General features: G+C 36.0%; 1 protein-coding gene across 1 annotated transcript in view; it reads left to right on the top strand.

Moving 5' to 3' along the window:
• LOC119777498 (ephrin type-A receptor 6-like) overlaps positions 1 to 21,317 on the top strand; it is a 262,220-nt gene that overhangs the window by 207,615 nt on the left and 33,288 nt on the right. The window contains exon 8 of the mRNA XM_038276401.1: positions 2,244 to 2,352. Within this exon, the coding sequence (XP_038132329.1) occupies positions 2,244 to 2,352 (109 nt within the window). The remainder of the gene's footprint in view (positions 1 to 2,243; positions 2,353 to 21,317) is intronic.

Here is a 21,317-nt window from a genome sequence, read left to right as displayed (position 1 = left end):
TTTTTAAGACTTTAAAATTATTTGCTTGTATAAAGAACTTTAATGCGATCGAAGTCATTTGTTAACTCACTACCCTATAACTCATAGTGAGAGTACAATCAGACAACAGACTTTGTTTGAAGAATGGTTAAATTGGTTTCGGTTGAAAATTGAATGTAGCTTCATTTGCTTAGATACTGACTAGGCTTTCATTCTTTACTGGTTAACTGGTTTCCAGTTTTACTGATGTTTTTTTTTTATTTGAGGTTGAAAAAAGAAATTCACTTTTGTTACCTTTATATATTATTTTAATGAGAATCCAGAAAAAATTCCAGAGATTTTGCCATTAGAGTGGCCATAAAAGAAAGATGAGGTTCAAAGCCATGGAGATAGAGGTAATACTGATAATTATTAAAGAAATAATAATGATAATCCAAAAAATATTAATAGTGCACCTCACCTCTCACCTCTTAAAGCCCAGAATCTCTCCATCCTCTTGTCATTTTTAAATGCCTCCTTTGTGGCAACAAAACACAGATTTTTTTTTTTTTTTTGCATCTTAGTTTGCACCTAACTCTCTGATGTACTTAGAAAGACTCCAAAAACGCAGCCGTATTTGAGTTTCCGATTTGGAAAATTGTTTGTATGCAGTACATGTTTACATTAAAATACCTTCCAACAATAAATTAGGGCGGTTTGATCATTAGTGGTCTTAATCTGCATGTTGATTAAGTCACAGATGCAAAAAAGTTTTGCACACACTATCTGCTGAATTGCGAAAATAAATCCCTTTGCACCTTCTTCATATCTGTGTATGTACACAGCTGAGAAAGCATCATAAGATAAATCTTTAAAGCAGAGAATATTAGGACTGTTTTCTATATCTCTGATCATATTTGTTCTTATTAAAGACAGATTAATTACTCTTTATACAGATAGACCTCCGGTTATTCTGGAGATAATTTGATTTGGTGTAAATCTTTAACCCCCCAGCATTACTTTAAACAGCTACGGGAATCTGAATAGAATCATCAAGGGAAACTTATACCACCCCTTTTCTCTTCGGTGCATTATTTTGTCTATTTGCTTTGTGTGTGTATTTTATTTTCAGCAGTGGCTTTATTGCACTCTCATAAAATACAAAGGTCCAGCTGCCCTTTCATGTTGGGTCAGGTATTATTGAGTAAGAGGTGATTTGGCTTCACAGAGGCCCTCGGCTTCCAAAGCTGCAGAGTTTGGCTTTATCCGCTGATCAGAGGCTGCATGGCCAAGCCTTTGTACTGCCTGGCCTTTTATCTGAAAGAGGAGGCAGCTTTGGCCCGTGCAGCTCTCTCTTTCTCCATCACTCTGTCTGTCCACCTGCCAGTCAGTGTTGCTGCACCCGTTTTCTCCAGATGCACAAATTTCTATCACTTTTCCTTTTGTCTTTACATTGTCATCTGTTTTTGCCACCTCCTCTCTCATTTTCTAGACACACAGCACTCATTCCAGCAGTCAATCTAACACATATTTTAAGATGTGAAGACAGTGTTACGCAGAAGAGCTGTCAGATGTGATCTGACCACCCTCACTTTCACTCATCTCCACCCAGAAATTGTGTAAATTATTTTTATGAAGGGAAAGGGACACATTTCATACACATGCCTTCCATGCTCTCTGCATTACACCTACATTCACCCACACAAGCTTTAATCACCATGCTCACCACCCAGCTCCACGTTCTCCAATTCATATTCATTAAGCGTGAAATATTAGAGAAATAAGTTTGGTAATAGCAATCATCTTTCAATTATCTGGGATTCGTTAGCCTTCTGACAAGACACAGAAAAAGGAAAATCATGAATATCAAATAGGCCCAATTTTAACAAATCATCATGGACTAAATCACAATTTCATGAATGAATAAAATTAATTAACCAGCAGCAGGCAAATGAATCATTCCAGCACGAAAAAGCTGACTTTTATTTTCTTTGGCTCCACAAAAAGCTGATCAAACATCTCTCAATAATGCCTGCCTATCAAAGGAAAGTGTATAGTCTATAACTGGTGTATCTATTTGAAAGATTATTATGATGATGTGAAATAAAAGAAAATATTTTTTCTCTCCTCTCCTCATTTCCTTCCCTTCTGATTTTTTATTCTCTTTCTTTTTTGTTTTTTGTAAAACTCCTGTTCTTTACCCCACATTCTTGTTCTCCCGTGGCACAACTCTCTTCTCAACCTATTTTTGTTTCTTGCATTCGCTCATTCCCAAACATGTTCAGCCTCAGACATCGCGTCCGATCAGGGCCAGGTCTTGGTCATTGTAACAGCTGCAGTCGGTGGTTTCACTCTTCTAATCATCCTCACCCTCTTCCTCCTCATCACTGGAAGGTAAGATGAATTACTTTTTACCTTAATTTATAATAAAGTAACTTTGTTGCATGGTTTACTTTAGGTCTAATACCTTGAATTCCAATAAATAAGCTTGAAAAGCAGTTTATAGAAACATGCATGGATAAATTATGCAAAATCTTTTTTTTTGTTGTTAAAAATTATTTGGTTGTTCAGGGTTTCTTTGGTTTTACATCTGCTTAGCATTGCAAAACAGCAAACTGAACTTTTTATCCTTAGTGATTGTGATCTAAATATTTCCATTTAATTTCTCAGAGCATGTTTAGTAATAGAACCACCTGTACTGTATTCTGTGCATTACTACTGTGAACTGAACCTGCCCTCCAATCTTGCAGCTTATAGATTTTCTTTAATTACATGTATTTAAATTAATCCAGAGAAGCCTTTAATGTCCCGGCTACAGGATAGGAAAAAAGCATTCCCTCATCATAATGCTGCCACCACCACGTTTAACTGTGTGAAGGGGTCATGATTTAACTAAGGTCCGACCCAAAAAGCAGAAAAACCAATACAGAGAGAAACCAGGGGGAAGTTTAAACAGGTTTATTGAGGGGATTGTGAAGAATCCAGTGTTGCTCTGAACACTGCTCAACCGGAACTGGAAAGTGAGGGGAAGACACTACGGTTAGTTCATGCTCAGTGGGAAACTTGATTCTCGAACTTGAAGAATAGAAATACATTGTAGACTCACATTTCGAGATAAGTGGTTGACTCTTAACTCCAGTCGGTGTGGGGTGTTCCAGTGTCGGTCTCATTTGATGGAGGGCGGACAGGGTTTACCCAGAATGCGGTTGTTTGTCGGTGAACGGAGAAACTGACTGCCACTTAGATTTTCTGTGGTACTTGAACAGGTTGTTGTGGAGATGAATCCTCAGCTCAGTTTGAAGCTCAGATGATCCTTCCAGGGAGAGAAGGTCCAGAAAACATCGAGGTAGTGGCAGTCAGCAGCTTAAGAGCACTCCGTTAACGAGGTAACCCTCCGCAGGTGTGTGAGGAGGCGGACCAGAACCAGGCGCCTCCTGGTGGAGGAAGGGAGACAAACACAAAAACATAAACCACACAGACAGGAATCCTAACAGAAGGGTGTGTTTATTTTGATTTCTACTGTTCTTTTCCTACCACAAATATCGTTTTGATTCAGGACCAGAGTGTTAAATATTGATCTTATCCGACCAGGTATCCTGACCTGTGGCAAACTGCAAATTTCTTTCGACAATGGCTTTTGTTTATTATTACATGAGGGCCACCTTGCTTCACCTCAGCAGGTCCTAAGGAGTTACCATGGGTCTTCCAATAGTTTCCCCTACACTGCAAACAAAATCTAGAAATAAGTCAATATTTCTTAAATTAAGTGTATTTACCCTCAATTTGAGCAGATAGATAAGATAATTTTCCAGTTCAACGAGTATTTTTATTCTTAGAATAAGACAATTAGATAATATGCACTTGAAATAAGACATTTCAGTTGTTTTTTTTCTTATTTTAAATGTGAATTGTCTTGTTCCATTGGCAAATTGTCTGACGTATCTCATCAATTCAAGGAAAATGCACTTATTTTAAGAAACAAATTACTAATTAGAATTTTTTTTGCAGTGTACTAAGCCCATCCCTTCCAAAATGGTGGACAACCTTTTTTAATGTGTTTGCAGCAGTGCCAGAAGAGGGATTCATCAGTGCTTTGCAAGGTGTTCATAGCTTAAGATATTGCTTTATAAACTTACACCACCTTAAACATCTTTATCTTTATTCCTGAGCCAACTGTCATCACAATGCTCATTGATCTCTGATCTTCTAAAACATTTAAAACCTCCTTCACAGAACTATGATGTACTCTAAAGGTAGACTACAACTAGATTCTAATAAATAAATAATATGTTGTTTCTGAACGTTATTGAATAGATTTTTCTTAGTATATCAGTGAATTCAAAAGCAGACTATACTTTTCGGAGTAATGGTCCAAACAAAATGTTGGAATCCACATATCATTTTCATTCTACTTCCCAGTTATATTATACTTTTGGTTCTTCACTTAAACAAAATCTCAGTAAGTAGTAGAAGTATTACTTGACAACTGAAACAACATCTGGAAACATCATGTTTCAAGCTTACATTAAATCTCTTCCTAAATATTTCTAAAAGCTGCAGAATATTTACACGAGCAAAACCTTTTTCTAAAGCCTCCTTCGAACCCAAAACATAGCGTTTACAAATAATTGCTTATGTTTATGTCTGTCCTGTGCCGTGCCATGTTTCCATGTACTGAACTCAGCCTGACTGTTAACTTGAAAGACAGTCAATATACTAAATGATATAATATATTGCTCTAACAAACTTACAGGTTTTATGCCTCTACTTTAGAAAGAAGAAAGGGCATTAATTTATAGTACAGGAAGCAGACACACAGGTACATAAAAACTCGGAACAGGAGAGGTAAATCTGTCAAAGCGCTTGAATCAAATCCAAGTGCAGGCACCCCAACTCACCCCCCCTGCATATACCGCCAATCTATGTAAAGATGTGATTTGCAGCTGACTGTGTGAGGGGGGGTGTCAGAACCATCGCACTTTATTTCAGAGGTGTGAATTTGGTGTGAAGATTGGTGAATAAATTATATGTCATTTCAGTGATAAAAGTTTCGACAAAAATAAATGTAGTACCATCAATACAAACATCTATAGACTCATATATGCTTTTTTATTTCTGTTTAACTGCATAGCACTATCTACAAAGTGCAAAAAATGCAAACAAATAAATTCATATAATCTATGTAATTATAAAACAATCTGCTGTTTTGTGATTTTAAAAATTTAATGCAATTTTTATTGTCTTTTTTTTCCAGCTATGTGGCAATTTGCTCTTGTTATCACCCCCCAGAGAAACATGGAAGATATTTTCTCTTCTTGACTAAAACCCATTTAAAAAATATAAGAAAAACCAATGAAAAAAGTCCAGATCTGAATAGCAGAATAAGCTTTGTTACCAGTTCCCAAAATTGTAGCAAGCTTTTTTGTACTCTGATTGTACCAACTCACTACAATTACACCACTGGGCTGTTCATTCTTTTCATTACTTTTCTTATAATATGCAGACCATTCTGCACCGGACCCTCATTAGGGAGATAATATTTCAGCAGGGGTTTTATGAGACACATATTTTTTCATTTTCCCAGTAAAAATAGGGGAATCAGGGAAGCGTCAATCAAGCCTCTGAAGAGATCTAATAATGTAAAGAGAGTGAAAACACCTATGTGGGTGGTAAAAGAGTTTTCAGGGTCTCCAGGTTCAGAACATGTTCAAATTGTTGAACATTCAAATTTCAATATGGGCACATATGAATATTTAACACGCTAAGATTAATTCAAACAAGCTTCCCCTACCTTCTAAAAATTCATAACTATTCAGTGTAATAAATGGTTGTCAGTTTTTTAGGAGGGAAGGTTAGGTTGAGAAGTCTATTGCTGGGAAAATATGATGTCTGTCCTGTATTGAACCTCTAAATCACTTGTTTATAATGTTTTTTAATAGCTTTAAGCCAAAAGTTTCATAACATAATTACTCTATTTAAACCATTTGTTATTCAGGATAGAGGAGTTATAAAAATAGCTTCAATGTGCTTTGAAAATAAAAATGTTTGTGCAAATTTCAAGTCAGGTTTCACCTCCTTTGCAATATTTTTCATCATCAGAAAGTTTCTGACATGTGTTTGGCTTGATATTCAAACACAGCTTTTAACATATTTGGCAGAGTTTAATGTGTTGACCTTTGTCCACACCCTAACCATATAGCTATATGTTAGACATGAAAACTTTAGGAGTTGTTCCTCTCCACTGTCGCTGCATGCATGCTCAGTGTGGATCAATGACACAAGGCAAGCAAAAGAATTCTGTTGCTTCATGCCCATCCTGGAAAATTCAATGACTTAATGCGATCAACTGGGTTTCCTTAAACTTTTATCCAGGATATCTGTAAAATTGAATGTAATTGTCTCTGTAAAATGCCTTGAGATGACATGTGACATGAATGGTGAATATTGAAGACTTTGAAAGTAGCTCAGCTCTAACCCTTTATAAGGCAAGTTACCGTTTTTGATCACAGGACAAACCTGTCACTCAGTGAGGTCTAGAAGCACAAGATCTATATCCAGCCATTCAGCAAAGATACTGCTACATGGATGTACATCTTATTTTGGCATTTGACCAATTAGATGAGCCCTTGAATGATATATTACTTTCTGTAAATTAAGTTGAAGAAAAAGTTAACAGGCCAAGAAAAAAAAAAGGTAAAAAGCTAATTAAAAAGTTCAAAAGTTAAAAGGCCTAGTTAAAAATTATATTTAAGTTTATAAACAAAATATTAGTGCCAGTATCAGCATTATTGCCTCTAAGGTGATGTTGGGGGGAAAAAATGTGTTTTGTTCACCCTCAGTGTTTTTTAATTTCTTACAGCGTTTATTTTTATTACATTAACATTCATTCTTGCCATCAAAATATCCATATTTTGTTAATGTTACAAATGTAATAAGGTCTTATCCTGGATTCCAATAACACTAGTTGCTTGAAATTTAGATTTTCAAAGTATTGCACTGAGAGCCCTATAAAGGGTAAAGGTTTTCTTTTGTACATTTTTACATGCTGTTTTAAATATTAGTTTAAAAACAGTTTAATTAATCTGTAATCAGTCTCTTTTTTTGCTTTGTTGAGTTGCTCAATTATTTTAACTTTTATTTTAGTGTTTGAATACAAATTAAAACCATCCTCACCTTCAAAAGAGCTACTGAGAAAAAGCATCTGTTCAATTTTAATATAATGCATGTTACATGTGTAACTGGTGAACCATTTTTAGTCATGGAGAAAAATAGAATATTATTATGAGCAGTTGTTCACATAGAAAAGGAAACATATGTATATAGAGCCAGGACATCCTGAGTAATTAGAAAACAACAAAAATCTACATAATTTAATTAACTGAACTTGCATCAAAGTTTGTTTTTATTCTTGGTGATGAAATAAGGGTATTATATATTTGCATTAATATCTCCTTTTAGGTTAACAGCAGCCATGTGAGATCCTGCAGAGCTTGCCTTTACTGGGTTACAAGTAATATTAACAGTAATTTTGGTATTGTTAAATATTAAACGTACTTAAACTTAAACCATATGCTATCGAATAGGAAATAAAACGCTAACATGAAATATTGTATCGATGAATTTTCCCTCAAACTTCACAGTTTCAAGTTTTGAGGTAAATCTATCTCCATTATATACCAACGCAATGCTGTTACATAGACATTGCAGAGCTGTGATATTTGAACCAATAAGAAAATAACAACTGCAGTGACCATATTCTAACCCATAGAGGGCAGCACTAAGGCATAATTTGTTCAGATACATAACGATAGTATTATTAATTCAAACCACAGAAACAAAAACCTTCTACTGGATAGATGTTATTATGTTTTAGCTCTGAAATGTGTTAAATATATTGTAGTTGTAATCAGAACATTATTATTATTTATTGAAAAGCAGTTTTACAGCCAGCATGTTGAATTTTTTCAGATACTCTGTCAGTGTCTGTTAACTTAAGTATAACCTGACACACACAGGTGCAACTAGTAAAGTTGGCCCTTCAGGCTTTTTTACATTATTGCCAACCAGGAGAACAAACTCTCATTTTAACTGAATCCATCCAAAAGCAGCAGCAGTATTTGGAGTGTTATTCAACCCTCTCGCTGTCTCTGGTTGCTGCATCCCTCTGCCCTGTGTGGGAGGGACTTTCACTCTTTTTCAGTTTTAGAAAAGCTCCAAATGTTTTCACATTGCCTGAGACAGATGAGAGCTTTCAGTCATGCGGCTTTGCAAGCGAAGCGGGAAGAGGTTCTGAGGAGGCTTTAACATCTGACTTCCTCCAAACACCTGTTTATATCTATTATGTGAAATTCTCAAAGTGTGAACCCACATGAGTGAGTGCAAACCTGTCACAATTTTTTAAAAAATGTAAAGAAGAGAGGCTCGGTGGGGAGGTTTACATAATGTGTTAGGTAAGCTCAGAATAATGTGTCAGTCTGTGCTAGTACCTTTGTTCTTTTCTTGTTTTCCTCACTTTGTCCTTCCTTTTCTGCCCTTGGTTGCTACAGAAGCTGTGGAAGATAAGAGGCCAAAATAAAAGTAGTTTGACTTGCACCGATGCTTTGATCAAGTCCCTGAGCCTGTTTGTTTTATAAAGCGCCACAGAATTGCAAAGAGCAAGCCAATATATACTGTAACACTGCTCTGCAGGCCAGAGAACTCTGAGAGAAGCACAAATCTTTGTGTGCGATTGCTGTCTTTGTATGTGTGTGAGGCCTCTTAACAAAATGAAACCCAGTGAGACAGAGGCGGATAAAGAGGATCAGTGGGGAGGACTGGAAACGACTGATAAAGGCACATGCCACCAATTCTTTAATGAACAGCTTGACCCCATCAGCAGAGGTCAACAGTTGCTTTCCAAATCCCCTTCTTGTCCTCTCCGCCTGTGGTCCCCACCATGTTATCGGATCTGTCTATCAGTGTCCAAAATCCCACAAACTTCACTTAGCCAAAACCCAATGTGGCAACCTATGGCCCATGGCCCCTCTTGACACCTGCTCTAATATGGCAACCCAGATTATGTTAAATCCTCAAAGAGAAGGCAGCTCACGTGTGATCTTCTAAATACAAGCAATCCTGCAAGACATTCTTCTCTTTTTCCTGTTGTACATTCTGCAGATTTTCACACAATTTTATTTTCTGTCATGCTTTGATTCTCCAAATACCCCATTTTTTATAACTCTGCATGTTCTCACCCTATATGATATGTCATTGAAAAGCTATATTTTCATAGGCTTGTAGTAAAAGTCAGTCCACATTTTAAAATGTTCCAGATATTTGCTCTGTTAGAACACTTTATCAATCAGCATATTCTCCTAAGGCTTTACTGTTAAATAGATTCAGAAGAATCCAATAACAATATAAAGCCCAACGAAATTTCGAACAGTTACATAGGCACTATATAACAGCAGAAAACAAAAAAGTGCAAACATTACATGGTATACAATTTTTTTAGAAAAAGACTGTACAGTTCAAGGGGTATTAAGAGAGGAAATAAAAAGTAGAAAGATTGAAAAGTACAAAATATAAAAATATGGAATAAAAATTGTATTAATTTGAATAAAAAGCAAACAGGAAATAGAGCTGGGTATCATCAGCATATATGTTATTTTACATCTCCTGTTGATATTTTGGTCATACTTATTTTCAAAAAAGATTTTTGTACATCATATAAAGTTTCTTAGATCAACTTTTTTGCAGAACTTTGCAAACAGAACCACCCATCTGTTCCAACACAACTGACCTCTGTCCATAAGTCCCATCAGCTCATCCCCAGCAGGAGCACAGCATGTTAAGACTGGATCACAGTGGTGTGAATCCAACGAGCTGCAGGAGAGGCAGGCCTGTCTGCAGCAGTGACAGTGAAGACAGGGCTCTCCACTAAAGTGCCAGTGTCACAGTGGGAGCTGTCTGTTTCTGTTTCTGCCCTGTCCCAGTTGGATGTTGGGTCGACCCTCCGGACTCTTTTCTCCTACTTGGCTGCCATTCATTTAAAGGATGTCTTTGGTGATTTGTTATGTTCTTCCCATTGGGAGGCAACTGTGGTCCGACTAAAAATCAACACTGGGTTAATCCTACTGTCAAATATGGTCAGTGTTTTTTAAAGCAGAATTCTGTGAGCCCTTGTAAAACTTTTACCTACAAAGAAACTGCTACTCAAAAAATAAGATAAAATGTCGAAGTTAACTTTTGAGTTTTCAGCCATTAGCTTAAAATGAAACTTAGATCATCTTTATATACACGTTGCCTGTGTAGGAAACAGGCAGTAGAATTATATGTTCTATCTAATAAATGATGAAATATGAGAAGTTTTATTAGGGGATCCACTTGTGGGAGTGAGCGTCCCTCATGCACATGGTCATTAATTATGTCCTCTACTTGCAAAATACATTTTAAAATTCATCAGTGATGCAGCCTCTGAGAGGGAGCTCAAAGCACCTTTCATTCTTTATACTATTATTTTCCATCTCACTGCCTTTCTGCAGTAGTGCCACCTTCTCTTCGCACAGCTCTAAATACTTAAGTCTGCCTGTCATATTTAAATGAAGCCACTGCACAACCTTTACATAAGAGGAATCCAGGTCTGAATGACCAAAATGTTTTTGTTTTTTTTCTCATTTAAAAGCAGAAATCGAGCTTTGTGACGAACCAAAATAGTCGTCCTTCAAATCACAGGTTCTGAAAGTTAAGGTTGAGGTAAGCTGATAACCAATGATAATGTATTTATGTCTAAATTGATATGAAAGGAAACTCAGAAAAATCTACCTTTTTTCATTTTAGGTTTGTTTTTATCCCTTTTTAGTGAAGGTTTTGATTAGGGATAGATTAATACACCAGCTGACCGATATTTTTTGCCAATATTAGAGTTTTTTTTTCCTGTATGAGCATTAGTCAATACATGCATGAGTTAGGTGTTTCATATGTGGATTCTGCAGCCAAGTTTTTAGATCTTTCTTTTTTTAGGGCATTTATTGCCTTACTTTGCCATTCATTGTTTACATTTGGGTTGATTTATTCATAAATGTTTCTTTTTTGTGTACATCTAGACTTTTGTAACATTTGTTATCATTCTGTGAAATTTATCATGATAAAGGAGAAACAAAAAAACAATGTTAGCTCCAAAAGTCTGCCCCCAAAAAAAATCTGCGGCACATACAGTTGTGCTTGAAAGTTGACATAGATGTCAACTAAAGACAGAAAAAATGTGCTGCCAGTAATATATAATGAAATCAACAAAAGTAACAATAAAGAAAAATAAGAAAAAAATTGATGGAAATCATGATGATGATTTAAAAAGATATATATGTATAAATAAATTAAAAAAACTAGTAGAGGACCTGATAGAGCTTCTGAACTAAAATGGTGTGGAGCAACACTTTGAGACAATCACTGAAATCAGGTGTTTTCTGTAATCTTCAGGAAATGTTCAGTCAGACTGGGGCAGGTTTTTTTTTTTGTAATTATTTAATAAATAAAAAATAAAAATCCATGTTTTATTTTACTAAATTATCATTTAGTACTTTTTTTTTTCTCTAGTAAATTATTCTTTACTTGTTATTATGGTTTTAGGAGAGTTTTGGTCTGTGTTTGTCTCTATACACAATAGCTCACAAAATTTTAGAAGGATTTTAATGAAATTGTTATCAGAGGCGTCCCTCATGCCAAGGAACAATCCATTGAATTTTGGTGATGTTCCAGATCATAATCTGTATATTTGTTAGCGGGAGCAATTGAAAATTTATGAATGAGTTTATGGAAATTCTTTACCAGAGGTGTGCCTCATGCCAAAGAACAATTCACTAAAATTTGGTAATGATCCAGATCATGTGTGAGTTTTAGTCACAATATGGGGAACATTTTGCTACTACTCCCAGTTCTTTTCTAGCCTTTAATGGGAAGGTACTGTATATAAACTTTCAAGATAAACAGTCTGTTTGACTAATGTCAATTATTTCTGTTGGCAACAGCCTCACAAAACCTGCATCGGTCGATCTCTGACCAAAGGTGAAGTATTTTACCAAAAAATGAATAAATTAATTAAGAGCAATATCATGGGTGCGGCTGTACATAAAATTCAGTGATATTTGAAAAAACATCACTAAAACATTGGAATGTGGCTACTGGATTTGATGGATCAACCAGCTAACTGGAGGACTGAACTGGTGCTCAAAATCTTAGTTTAACACTTTTTATATGATTGGGCTAAAAAAAATTGAAAAAAGCTTTTTTTTATATAATAATAATTCTAAAAATCAGAATCAAAATAATTTTTTTATCATTTTAAGTTGTTTTTCAATTAATTTTCATTCGTAAGTACTTTTTTTTAACAATTTTTTTATATGTATCTATGCTTCCATAGCCTATTACTTTACAAATGATACTACATATTTATGCAGTGAGGGAGAATAAGGGAGATTTCGATTCTATCTTATCCTCTTCTAATACTTTCAGCATGTGGGTGAAACCATTTGCCTTTGTCTCAGTGTGAACTGTTAGTGCAGTTAGTGAAAGCTGCAGCCAGTTCGGTTTGGAGTTTGGATATTCTTTAAACTAGTTATATTAACATTTAAGGTATACAGGTTTGAGCTGTTAATGAAATGTAACTAACCTACTAATACATACAGTACTTACTGCTGTTTATGCCAATATAAAGCTTTTGAGAGTTCAAGAAACTTTACAGACTACAAAAAATGTTTGATCTAAATTGCCATTTCTATGTTATGCTATTAGCGATTTTTGTTGGATACTAATTTTATTTTTTATATTTATTAGGCTCATAATTACTGAGTTATATTTGGTGTTTTATTTTCAGGATTTTTTATGGTTTACTTAACTTACTAGCTGTCTGGATTATTTTGTTTTATATTTTAAATTGAGTTTAAACTCTATTCATGGTTTAAACTAACAAACCGCATGTCTTGGTTCTGCATCTTTTGGTTCTGTTTAAGTTTTTCTTGTTGAGTTTTCATTGGCTTTATTTCCATTTTGTGTCATTCTAGATGTTTTCTGGTTGTATTTGAGTTCTTATGTATTTCTTGGTTACCCTCTGTTGCCCTCTTGTGTCTCTGTTCCCCTAGCTCCCTTCTAGTTCCTTCTGTCCACACTTGCTCCCAATCAGTTGATTATCTGAGCCTTTCTTCTGTTTGACATATATACCCCTCCCCTTCAGTTACTGTTCGCTGGATTATCTTCATTCTCTCTTTAAACCATGTGTTCCCCTTTGTTCTAGTTCCTGTGTTTCTTATTCAGGTATTTTTGGATTAATGCTTCAATTGCCACCATTGGTTATTAAATCTAAAGGACACCACCTCCGTCTCTTAATTTGGGTCCTCCGAAAACCTCAAACAACCTGACAATGAGAAACATGCAGAAATTTGTGCTACTTTAGATGACAGAGAAAGCTCTGTGAAAAAAGTTGGGAATTAATTCTTCAGATTAAAGATAAAGATATTCTGAAACTGATTTGCTAGAAGGACATTAATGTAGTTTGAGTTTAATGTTAAATCATGTGACCTTAAGGACCTCTTGTTGGCTAACTTATTACCCTCTATAAATATTTCCCTGTTGGTCTAAAACAAAGATGTGTAGATAAAAAAGAAGCGATTAGTGATTAGCATTTGCAAAAAAAAATCCCTTAGGACAAAAGCATTTTGAAAAAAATTTATTTTGGAGTTTGTTCCTCCAAAAAAACGGTAATGGTTCAATACTTTTGTATAATGGTGTTTAGGTCTTTAAAAATGTTATGTTTTGTATTTTATTTTTGCTTATAAGCTGTCAACAGATAGAAGTGCTGGGATCATTCTAATCATGTGATTTCTGTTGACAAGCTGTCTGATTCTGCCCATTTATGTTATGAAAGATAAAACATTGTTTTTTGTATGTAACTATTTCATAGGCTATGCGCACAAAGACCAATGAATAGATTCAGCATACCTCATATTTTACTTTAAATTGATTTTCTGCTTTTTATCTTTTATTCAATTTTTACATGGTGATCCATCACATCAGTGTAACACTTTAAAGTCAGTAAATAAGACAAACCTTTTTTAAGATGAAGTTGCTCTAAGATATTATTTTTGACTAAAACAGAGTAAGTCTTATAACAAAAAGATTGCCTTATATTATTCATTGTATAAAGATGGATGTTTCACCTCTTTTCTACTTGATTTTTTGACCAAGTTTAAAACCTTTTACAAAGATTATATACGCAGTATTATTTATTAACAAAAAAATAAATTAAAGCTTAAGCTAAAAAGATAAAGATAAGATGAAAAATATGAAGTTGTGTTGCCTCTACTCTGTTAAAATTGTGTGGTTTTGTTTAGTTGTGCTGCTCACCTTTAGTAAGAATCAAGCAGCTGCTTCTCACCTTTTGCTGTCTGGTCAATCTATGCATAAGTCAGATGAGTCAAAGGTTTCAGCCTAAATCATATTTTTAAAGAAGGGTTAGAGACATAAAAGAACGTCCATCATTACTGTTTATGCAACTTATCGAGTCTCCCCCCTTTTCATTAGCCAAGCTCAATTATATTATGACATTAATTTATTAAATATTACTTTGAAGGTCCTTCCCTGTACTCTACACCTGAGCGATATACACTATTGTTCTGTTGCATGTGTGAGCTTAACCAAAAAAAAATATATATATATAAATATATACAAACATAAAAAAGTAAAAGAAAGAAAGTAGTAAAAAAGGGAAAAAAAGAATAAAAAGGCAAAGAATGAATAAAAAAATAAGCTGTGAACAATTCAAACTGTTTACAAGCTTTAAAGCCACTCTATCGCCTAAGGTAAGCTTGCTTTTACAGTTTCCTGCTGCAACACTCAATGGACTATTCAAACTTTTATATAGACAGCATTTCAGCTTTGACTTACACTGCTGTCATACATTCTAGCACCTCTCTATGGACATGACTCATGAAGACTGCTTTGTGTTTCCTTCAATTTTAATTTCAGAGCGAGACTGAAATCGTGTCTTTTACAGATGCAGCCATCTAATGTCATTTTCAAGACACTTCTTGGCAGCAGCCTTATGTTTGCTGCTGTCTCTGTCTTAATCTCTCAGAGCTCATAAAAAAAACTTCAAACTTTCATTTGTTTTATGGTTCCATACAGTATTTTCAGTATGTACTCTGAAAACACGGCTGTCTTTATAATTATTCCTCCATGTAAGGAGATCGCATGTATGTGTGTGTGTTTAACAGGTGTCGGGATGTTTGTTTTGTATCCCCTTAGGTTCGTTGAAAGTGTGCTTTGTTCATTTTCATTTTTACCTTTTACTTGTGTTTCAAGATGAAGTTGAAAGTCGTTATGCAGCAGGCTTTGCTTCTAGTGTACTCATGTCTGGAGATGAGTTTTAATTAGGAAGGGTGCGATGTAAATATATTGTACAGCAGCGTGTTTTTGTGAATATATATCTTAATTGCAGTTGAGGTGCGATAATGATGCCCTAGTTACTTTTACCTATTGGTTCATATCAGCTGTACTCTTTGTTTTTTCTCAACTTCACTTCCTCTGTTAAAGTAACACATTTTGGTGTCAGCTTGTTAGTGCAACCTCCAGCCTACACCTTTACATTTGGATGTGTGAATTTCACTGTACTGCAAAGAAAAAAGGAAAACAATTGGTTTTCATCATAATTCTTAAGATGCATACTTTTATTCTGCTTTCTGACACAGGATTAGAATTTAGGCAAACGAATGGTGATAGACAATCCTGGTCAAGTCTGGAACTTAGATAATTAGATATTAAATTTGGTCTAGTACTTGTGTGAGGAATGACAGTTTATGGAAATAGCATCCAAACCAGTATGCATCCCATCAAAAAGCTGTAACTATCTTTTAATTTGTAATCTATCTTTCCATTTATCCATTATTTATTTGTTTATTCTTTTCATTAGTGTGACCATCCATTCAACCATCCCTCCAATGATACACCTGGTTGTCTTCTATCAGTCAATATATCTTTGTCCATCTTTTGTCTGTCCCCTTAACTTCCGTCCACCTATCCCTCTGTCATCCATCCATCCCTCCATCAATCCATTCATCCACAAATCATCCATCCAGCACCCTAACTCTCCTTACTGTCTGTTGATACACGAAAAAACAGGAGGTCATCATTAAACTGGATATGCTTTTTCATATGATCCAAAATAACTTATTGTCTAAGGAGGTCCCCTCATCGTTGTTAGGAACAGTAATAACGGCTTAAAAAGAACAAAGACATTATTCCTTTTGACCTTCCCTATCTTCAAGCATCTCCCAGGCTGATATTTTAGTGGTTTTAATGAAGAAGCAAAACAAGGGGCAAATGCAGATTTGTCTGCTTTTCCTGCTTATTAAAAGGATGTCTGAAGTGATGTGTGTATTTATTTATTTAAGGATCCCCATTAGTCCCTACGAGAGTAGAGAATCCTTTTCCTAGGTTCCATCTTCAACAAAAATTATCAATTCAATTCAATTCAGTTTATTTATATAGCGCCAAATTCACAACACATGTCATCTCAAGGCACTTTACAGTTCAACCAGATCATACAGTCAAATTGATACAAAGTTTTCTATCTAAGGAAAACCAGTTGATTGCATTGACTCATTGACTCAAATACAATCCCCCACACTAAGCATGCTTGTAGCGACAGTGGAGAGGAAAAACTCCCTTTTAACAGGAAGAAACCTCCAGCAGAACCAGGCTCAGTGTGAGCGGCCATCTGCCGAGGCCGACTGGGGTTCAAGGAGACAGAAGCAGAGATACAAAAAGCAGCTGTAAAAGGCGGCCCCGTCCAGGAAACACACAGCCAGGCAGACGAGCTCCAAGGCAGCTCCCATGCCAGAGGACGAAGAGAGCACATCCACTCAGTCACGGTCAGAGAAACAGGACCACACTGGAAAACAGGCCGATCTCCAACATCTATTAACAAGGGTGTTGATAGAAGCAGCACAGCTGATGTTTTTTTCCAGGATGACGTCACAGCCAAACAGGAACAGACGAGGCAAAGCTACTCTGAGGAAAAGCAGAGAGAGCAGAAGGTTAGAGATTGAACTAACAGATTCTGCAGAATAGGAGAACAGAGAGAGAATGAAGCAGAATGATGAAATGGGGGTCCCTATGTCCTCCAAAAGTCTAAGCCTATAGCAGCATAACTATAGAGATAGCTCAGGATAACCTGAGCCACCCTAACTATAAGCTTTATCAAAAATGAAAGTTTTAAGCCTAGCCTTAAAAGTAGACAGGGTGTCTGCCTCACGGACTAAAACTGGTAGTTGGTTCCACAGGAGAGGAGCCTGATAACTAAAAGATCTGCCTCCCATTCTACTTTTAGAAATTCTAGGAACCACTCGTAAACCTGCAGATTGAGAGCGAAGTGCTCTGTTAGGAACATAAGGAACAATCAGATCTCTGATATAAGATGGAGCTTGGCCATTTAAGGCTTTATATGTGAGAAGGAAGATTTTAAATTCTATTCTTGATTTAACAGGAAGCCAATGAAGAGAAGCCAGGATAGGAGAGATATGATCTCTCTTTTTCATTTTCATTAGAACTCTGGCTGCAGCATTTTGGATCAGCTGAAGGCTTTTAACTACAGTTTGTGGACTTCCTGATAGTAAAGAATTACAATAGTCCAGCCTTGAAGTAACAAATGCATGGACTAGTTTCTCAGCATCACCCCTGGACAGGATATTTCTAATTTTTGCAATGTTCCTCAGATGAAAGAAGGAAATTCTAGAAACCTCTTTGATATGGGATTTAAATGACAGGTCCTGATCAAAAATAACACCAAGATTTTTTACTTTATTATCTGAAATCAGTTTAATCCCATCCAAATGAAGTGACTGGCTAATCAGTTTCTTTTTCAGAGACTCTGGTCCAAAGACTATAACTTCTGTTTTGTCTGCATTCAGAAGCAGAAAATTAAGAGTCATCCAGGTTTTTATGTCTTCAAGACATGCCTGTAATCTATGTAATGGGTTAGCTTCATCTGGATTTATAGACAGATATAGCTGGGTATCATCAGCATAACAGTGGAAATTAATCCCATGCTGTCTAATAATTCTACCAATTGGGAGCATGTATAAAGTAAAGAGAATTGGTCCTAGCACTGATCCCTGTGGTACTCCACAGGTAACCTTTGAGCGTGTTGAAGATCTATCATTAACATGAACAAAATGAATTCGATCAGATAGATAAGATTTAAACCAGTCTAGTGCTGTTCCTTTAATTCCAACAAAATATTCAAGTCTTTCTAAAAGAATATTATGGTCAACTGTATCAAATGCAGCACTAAGATCCAACAGGACGAGCACAGATACAAGTCCATTATCTGAGGCCATGAGAATATCATTAGTGACTTTCACCAGAGCTGTTTCAGTGCTATGATGAGCTCTAAAGCCAGACTGAAACTCTACAAAAAGTTCATTATGGTGGAAGTGATCGCAAACTTGTTTGGCAACTACTTTCTCAAGAATTTTGGATCACAATCATTACACACAACAAATTAACACTAGAAACAACATTATTAAAAAAGACAATCAAAACAAACCAAAGAAAAGCAAAAACATGCCCTATGATGTCCCTATTTAAAGAAACAGAATTTCCTTATCAAGTGGGAATGCTTATGCATATGCATTCCCACTTATTGTTGTTCACTTAAAATATTTCTGACTCTAACTAGTCCCGCAGTTTTCAACCGATTTCAACAATTTTGGTATCAAAACGTTCAGCTTGTTCAGGAGAATTCTGCTATGTCTTTTGGTAAAGATATTTTTTGTAGTTTTCGCGATATTCAACTTTTTCTGCGATTTTTTTGTCCCATTGAAATTCATGTAGAATTCTTAGATTTCAGCAAACTTCAGCTAAAGCTTCATCGTCTTTGACCTTTAACTACTTCAGCATACTTTCAGCTAGAAACACCATTCAACTTTTAAAATGTTTCTGTGTCTTTCTGCTATTACTTTTTAACTCGGCTTTTTGCTAACTTTTACAGTTTTGCTTCAGTGAAGCTTCAAACTTTAAAAGAAAATTTTAAGATTTTCAGAATTATAATGGAAGTCTATGGATGGAATTCTTCAACTGCTAGAGTGCGTGCTCTAGCTTTTGAGCTGTTCTGGTTTTTCCGAACAAATTTTTCTCAGTCCCTCATTTTTAACTCAATTGAAATAAATTATACATCAAAACGTAGGGATTTTTGTCAGGATTCAGGAAATATAACCCTCATTTGTGTGGCATTTACGGTTTTCCGACAGTTTGGCCCAGACCATGAAGAAGTCCACACTTCCCCAATAGAAATCCAATGAGAGATTTTCCAAAAATCACAGACAAAATCCAAAACAATACATATTTTCGTATCGCTCCCATTTATTAACTATTTGATGTACTAACATTAAACTTGGCATACAACATCTTCAGAACCTTCTAGCACTCACATTGAAGGAATTTCTTCAATATCATTTATGGTTTAGCTGTTTAGCTGACTTGTTCGGGCATAGGAAAACGCTGATTCTGAGAAAAATCCTCAAACTCAGAAAATGCAAATTTTTAAATCGTCACCGTGGCCAAATAGTTATTAGTAGAAACATAAAAGTTGGCACAGTCGAAGCCGAAGGATGGCTGACGCCAACAGTGAAAGAATCTTTTGAATACCTTTTACGGTTTTGGCTCAACTCTCGTTTGTTTGGAGGGAAAGTTTTGCTTTTGACAGCTCAGCTCTACCAGCAGGTGTGACAAACCTTTTTATTTCTCCTTCCCATTAAGGTTATGAATGAGCTACAGCCATGAACGTTATCCCAATTGGAGACAAAGGATAGCTCTCGCTTAGACTGAAAGAATTTTTTGGATACCATTTACGGTTTGTCTTCAGCACTCGTTTGTTCGGAGCTGCTATTCCCATTCAAAAAAGCCTGAGAGGAAAGGAACGAAAGTGATGCGCATGTCTCTCTGTCACTGAAAGGCTCAAGTTAACGTTGTCAAGTAGGGATGGGAATCGAAAACCGGTTCCTGTTAAGAACCGGTTCCGTATTTTCCGATTCCATGGCATCGTTTGGCAGCTCACTGAACGATTCTTTTTTCGATTCCCGCAGCACCAGAGCCTAGAGCGCCGGCTCTGGGGAGCACGACTTACGTCACGTTTTTTACGTAAGTTACGCAAGTTACGCAAGTTACGCAAGTTACGCAAGTTGGAAGAACTATTCGAGGAGGAAGACAACGAGCTACGGTCACTTTGTGAATCAAAGCCCCGTCTTTCCTTAGCCCAGAGGGTAGATCAGGAAATCCAGCTCTATAAAAGCTTGCCCTCCATCCCCTGCAGGGATAGCGCCACACTGTGGTGGTGGAACAAGCAAGATACGCTGCCCTTGCTATCTGACTGGCTGAAAACTACCTCTGTGTGCAGGCTTCCTCCACCCCATCTGAGAGGGTGTTCTCCACGGCTGGAGACACCTTAAGCCCTGAAAGATCCTGTATCCTTCCAGAAAAAGCAGATATGCTCATCTTTCTGCAAAATAACTGTTAATTTTCCCTACTACTCTTTTCTAATTAGTATTTTTTGTTATTTAAAATAGGTTATTATCCCATCATTTGTTATTAGACATTGTTGGTTATTAAGTTTGTTCTTGTATATTTATTTTTCATTTAAACACAGATGTTACTCCAGTTTCACATTTCCTGTGGACATCTTGATCTTGTTGAGTTTGTAAGATTGTGCAATAGTTAAGTAAACAAAGTTGATGCTGATAATCAAACTGTTTGTTCTCCTTTTTCCCCCAAATTGGAATCGAAAAAAGAATCGATAAAGAATAGAATCATTTCATAGAATCGAAAAGGGAATCGGAATCGTGAAAATCTTTTCAATTCCCAACCCTATTGTCAAGGTAACCGTGCTTCAAAGGATTTTACCTCCACCACTTTAAACAGCACATTTTAATCTAATGGAGGGAGACAACACTGATTTAACATTTGGAAATGGATACAATATGACTACTGGCCATGTCCCTTCCCTTTACACCCAACCCTGATAGACTTTCAAAATAAGATGCCGGGGACCCTACAAAATAAAAGCCCCTACATTAAACTCATATTTTTTTCCCAGCATATGGCTGAACATTATAACCCAAACTCAACCACTTTTTAAAAATTAGACTCTAGGGGGCTTTTCAAAACACACCCCACAGCAAATTTCAAAATAAAAGCCTCCCATTGCCACTTCATCTACTGCCCTAATAACAGGGGGAAAGAGTGATTTAACGATTGGAAGTCATCAAGTATCATTGCTGGGTCTGATCCTTTTCTCAACACACAACCCTGCTAGACTTTCAAAATAAGACTCC

Source organism: Cyprinodon tularosa, unplaced genomic scaffold (assembly GCF_016077235.1).
Source record: "Cyprinodon tularosa strain WSP-4 unplaced genomic scaffold, ASM1607723v1 ctg124, whole genome shotgun sequence".
Lineage (NCBI taxonomy): Eukaryota > Metazoa > Chordata > Actinopteri > Cyprinodontiformes > Cyprinodontidae > Cyprinodon > Cyprinodon tularosa.
Note: the sequence above shows the minus strand (reverse complement) of the source record. Positions and strands in the feature narration are given on the sequence as shown.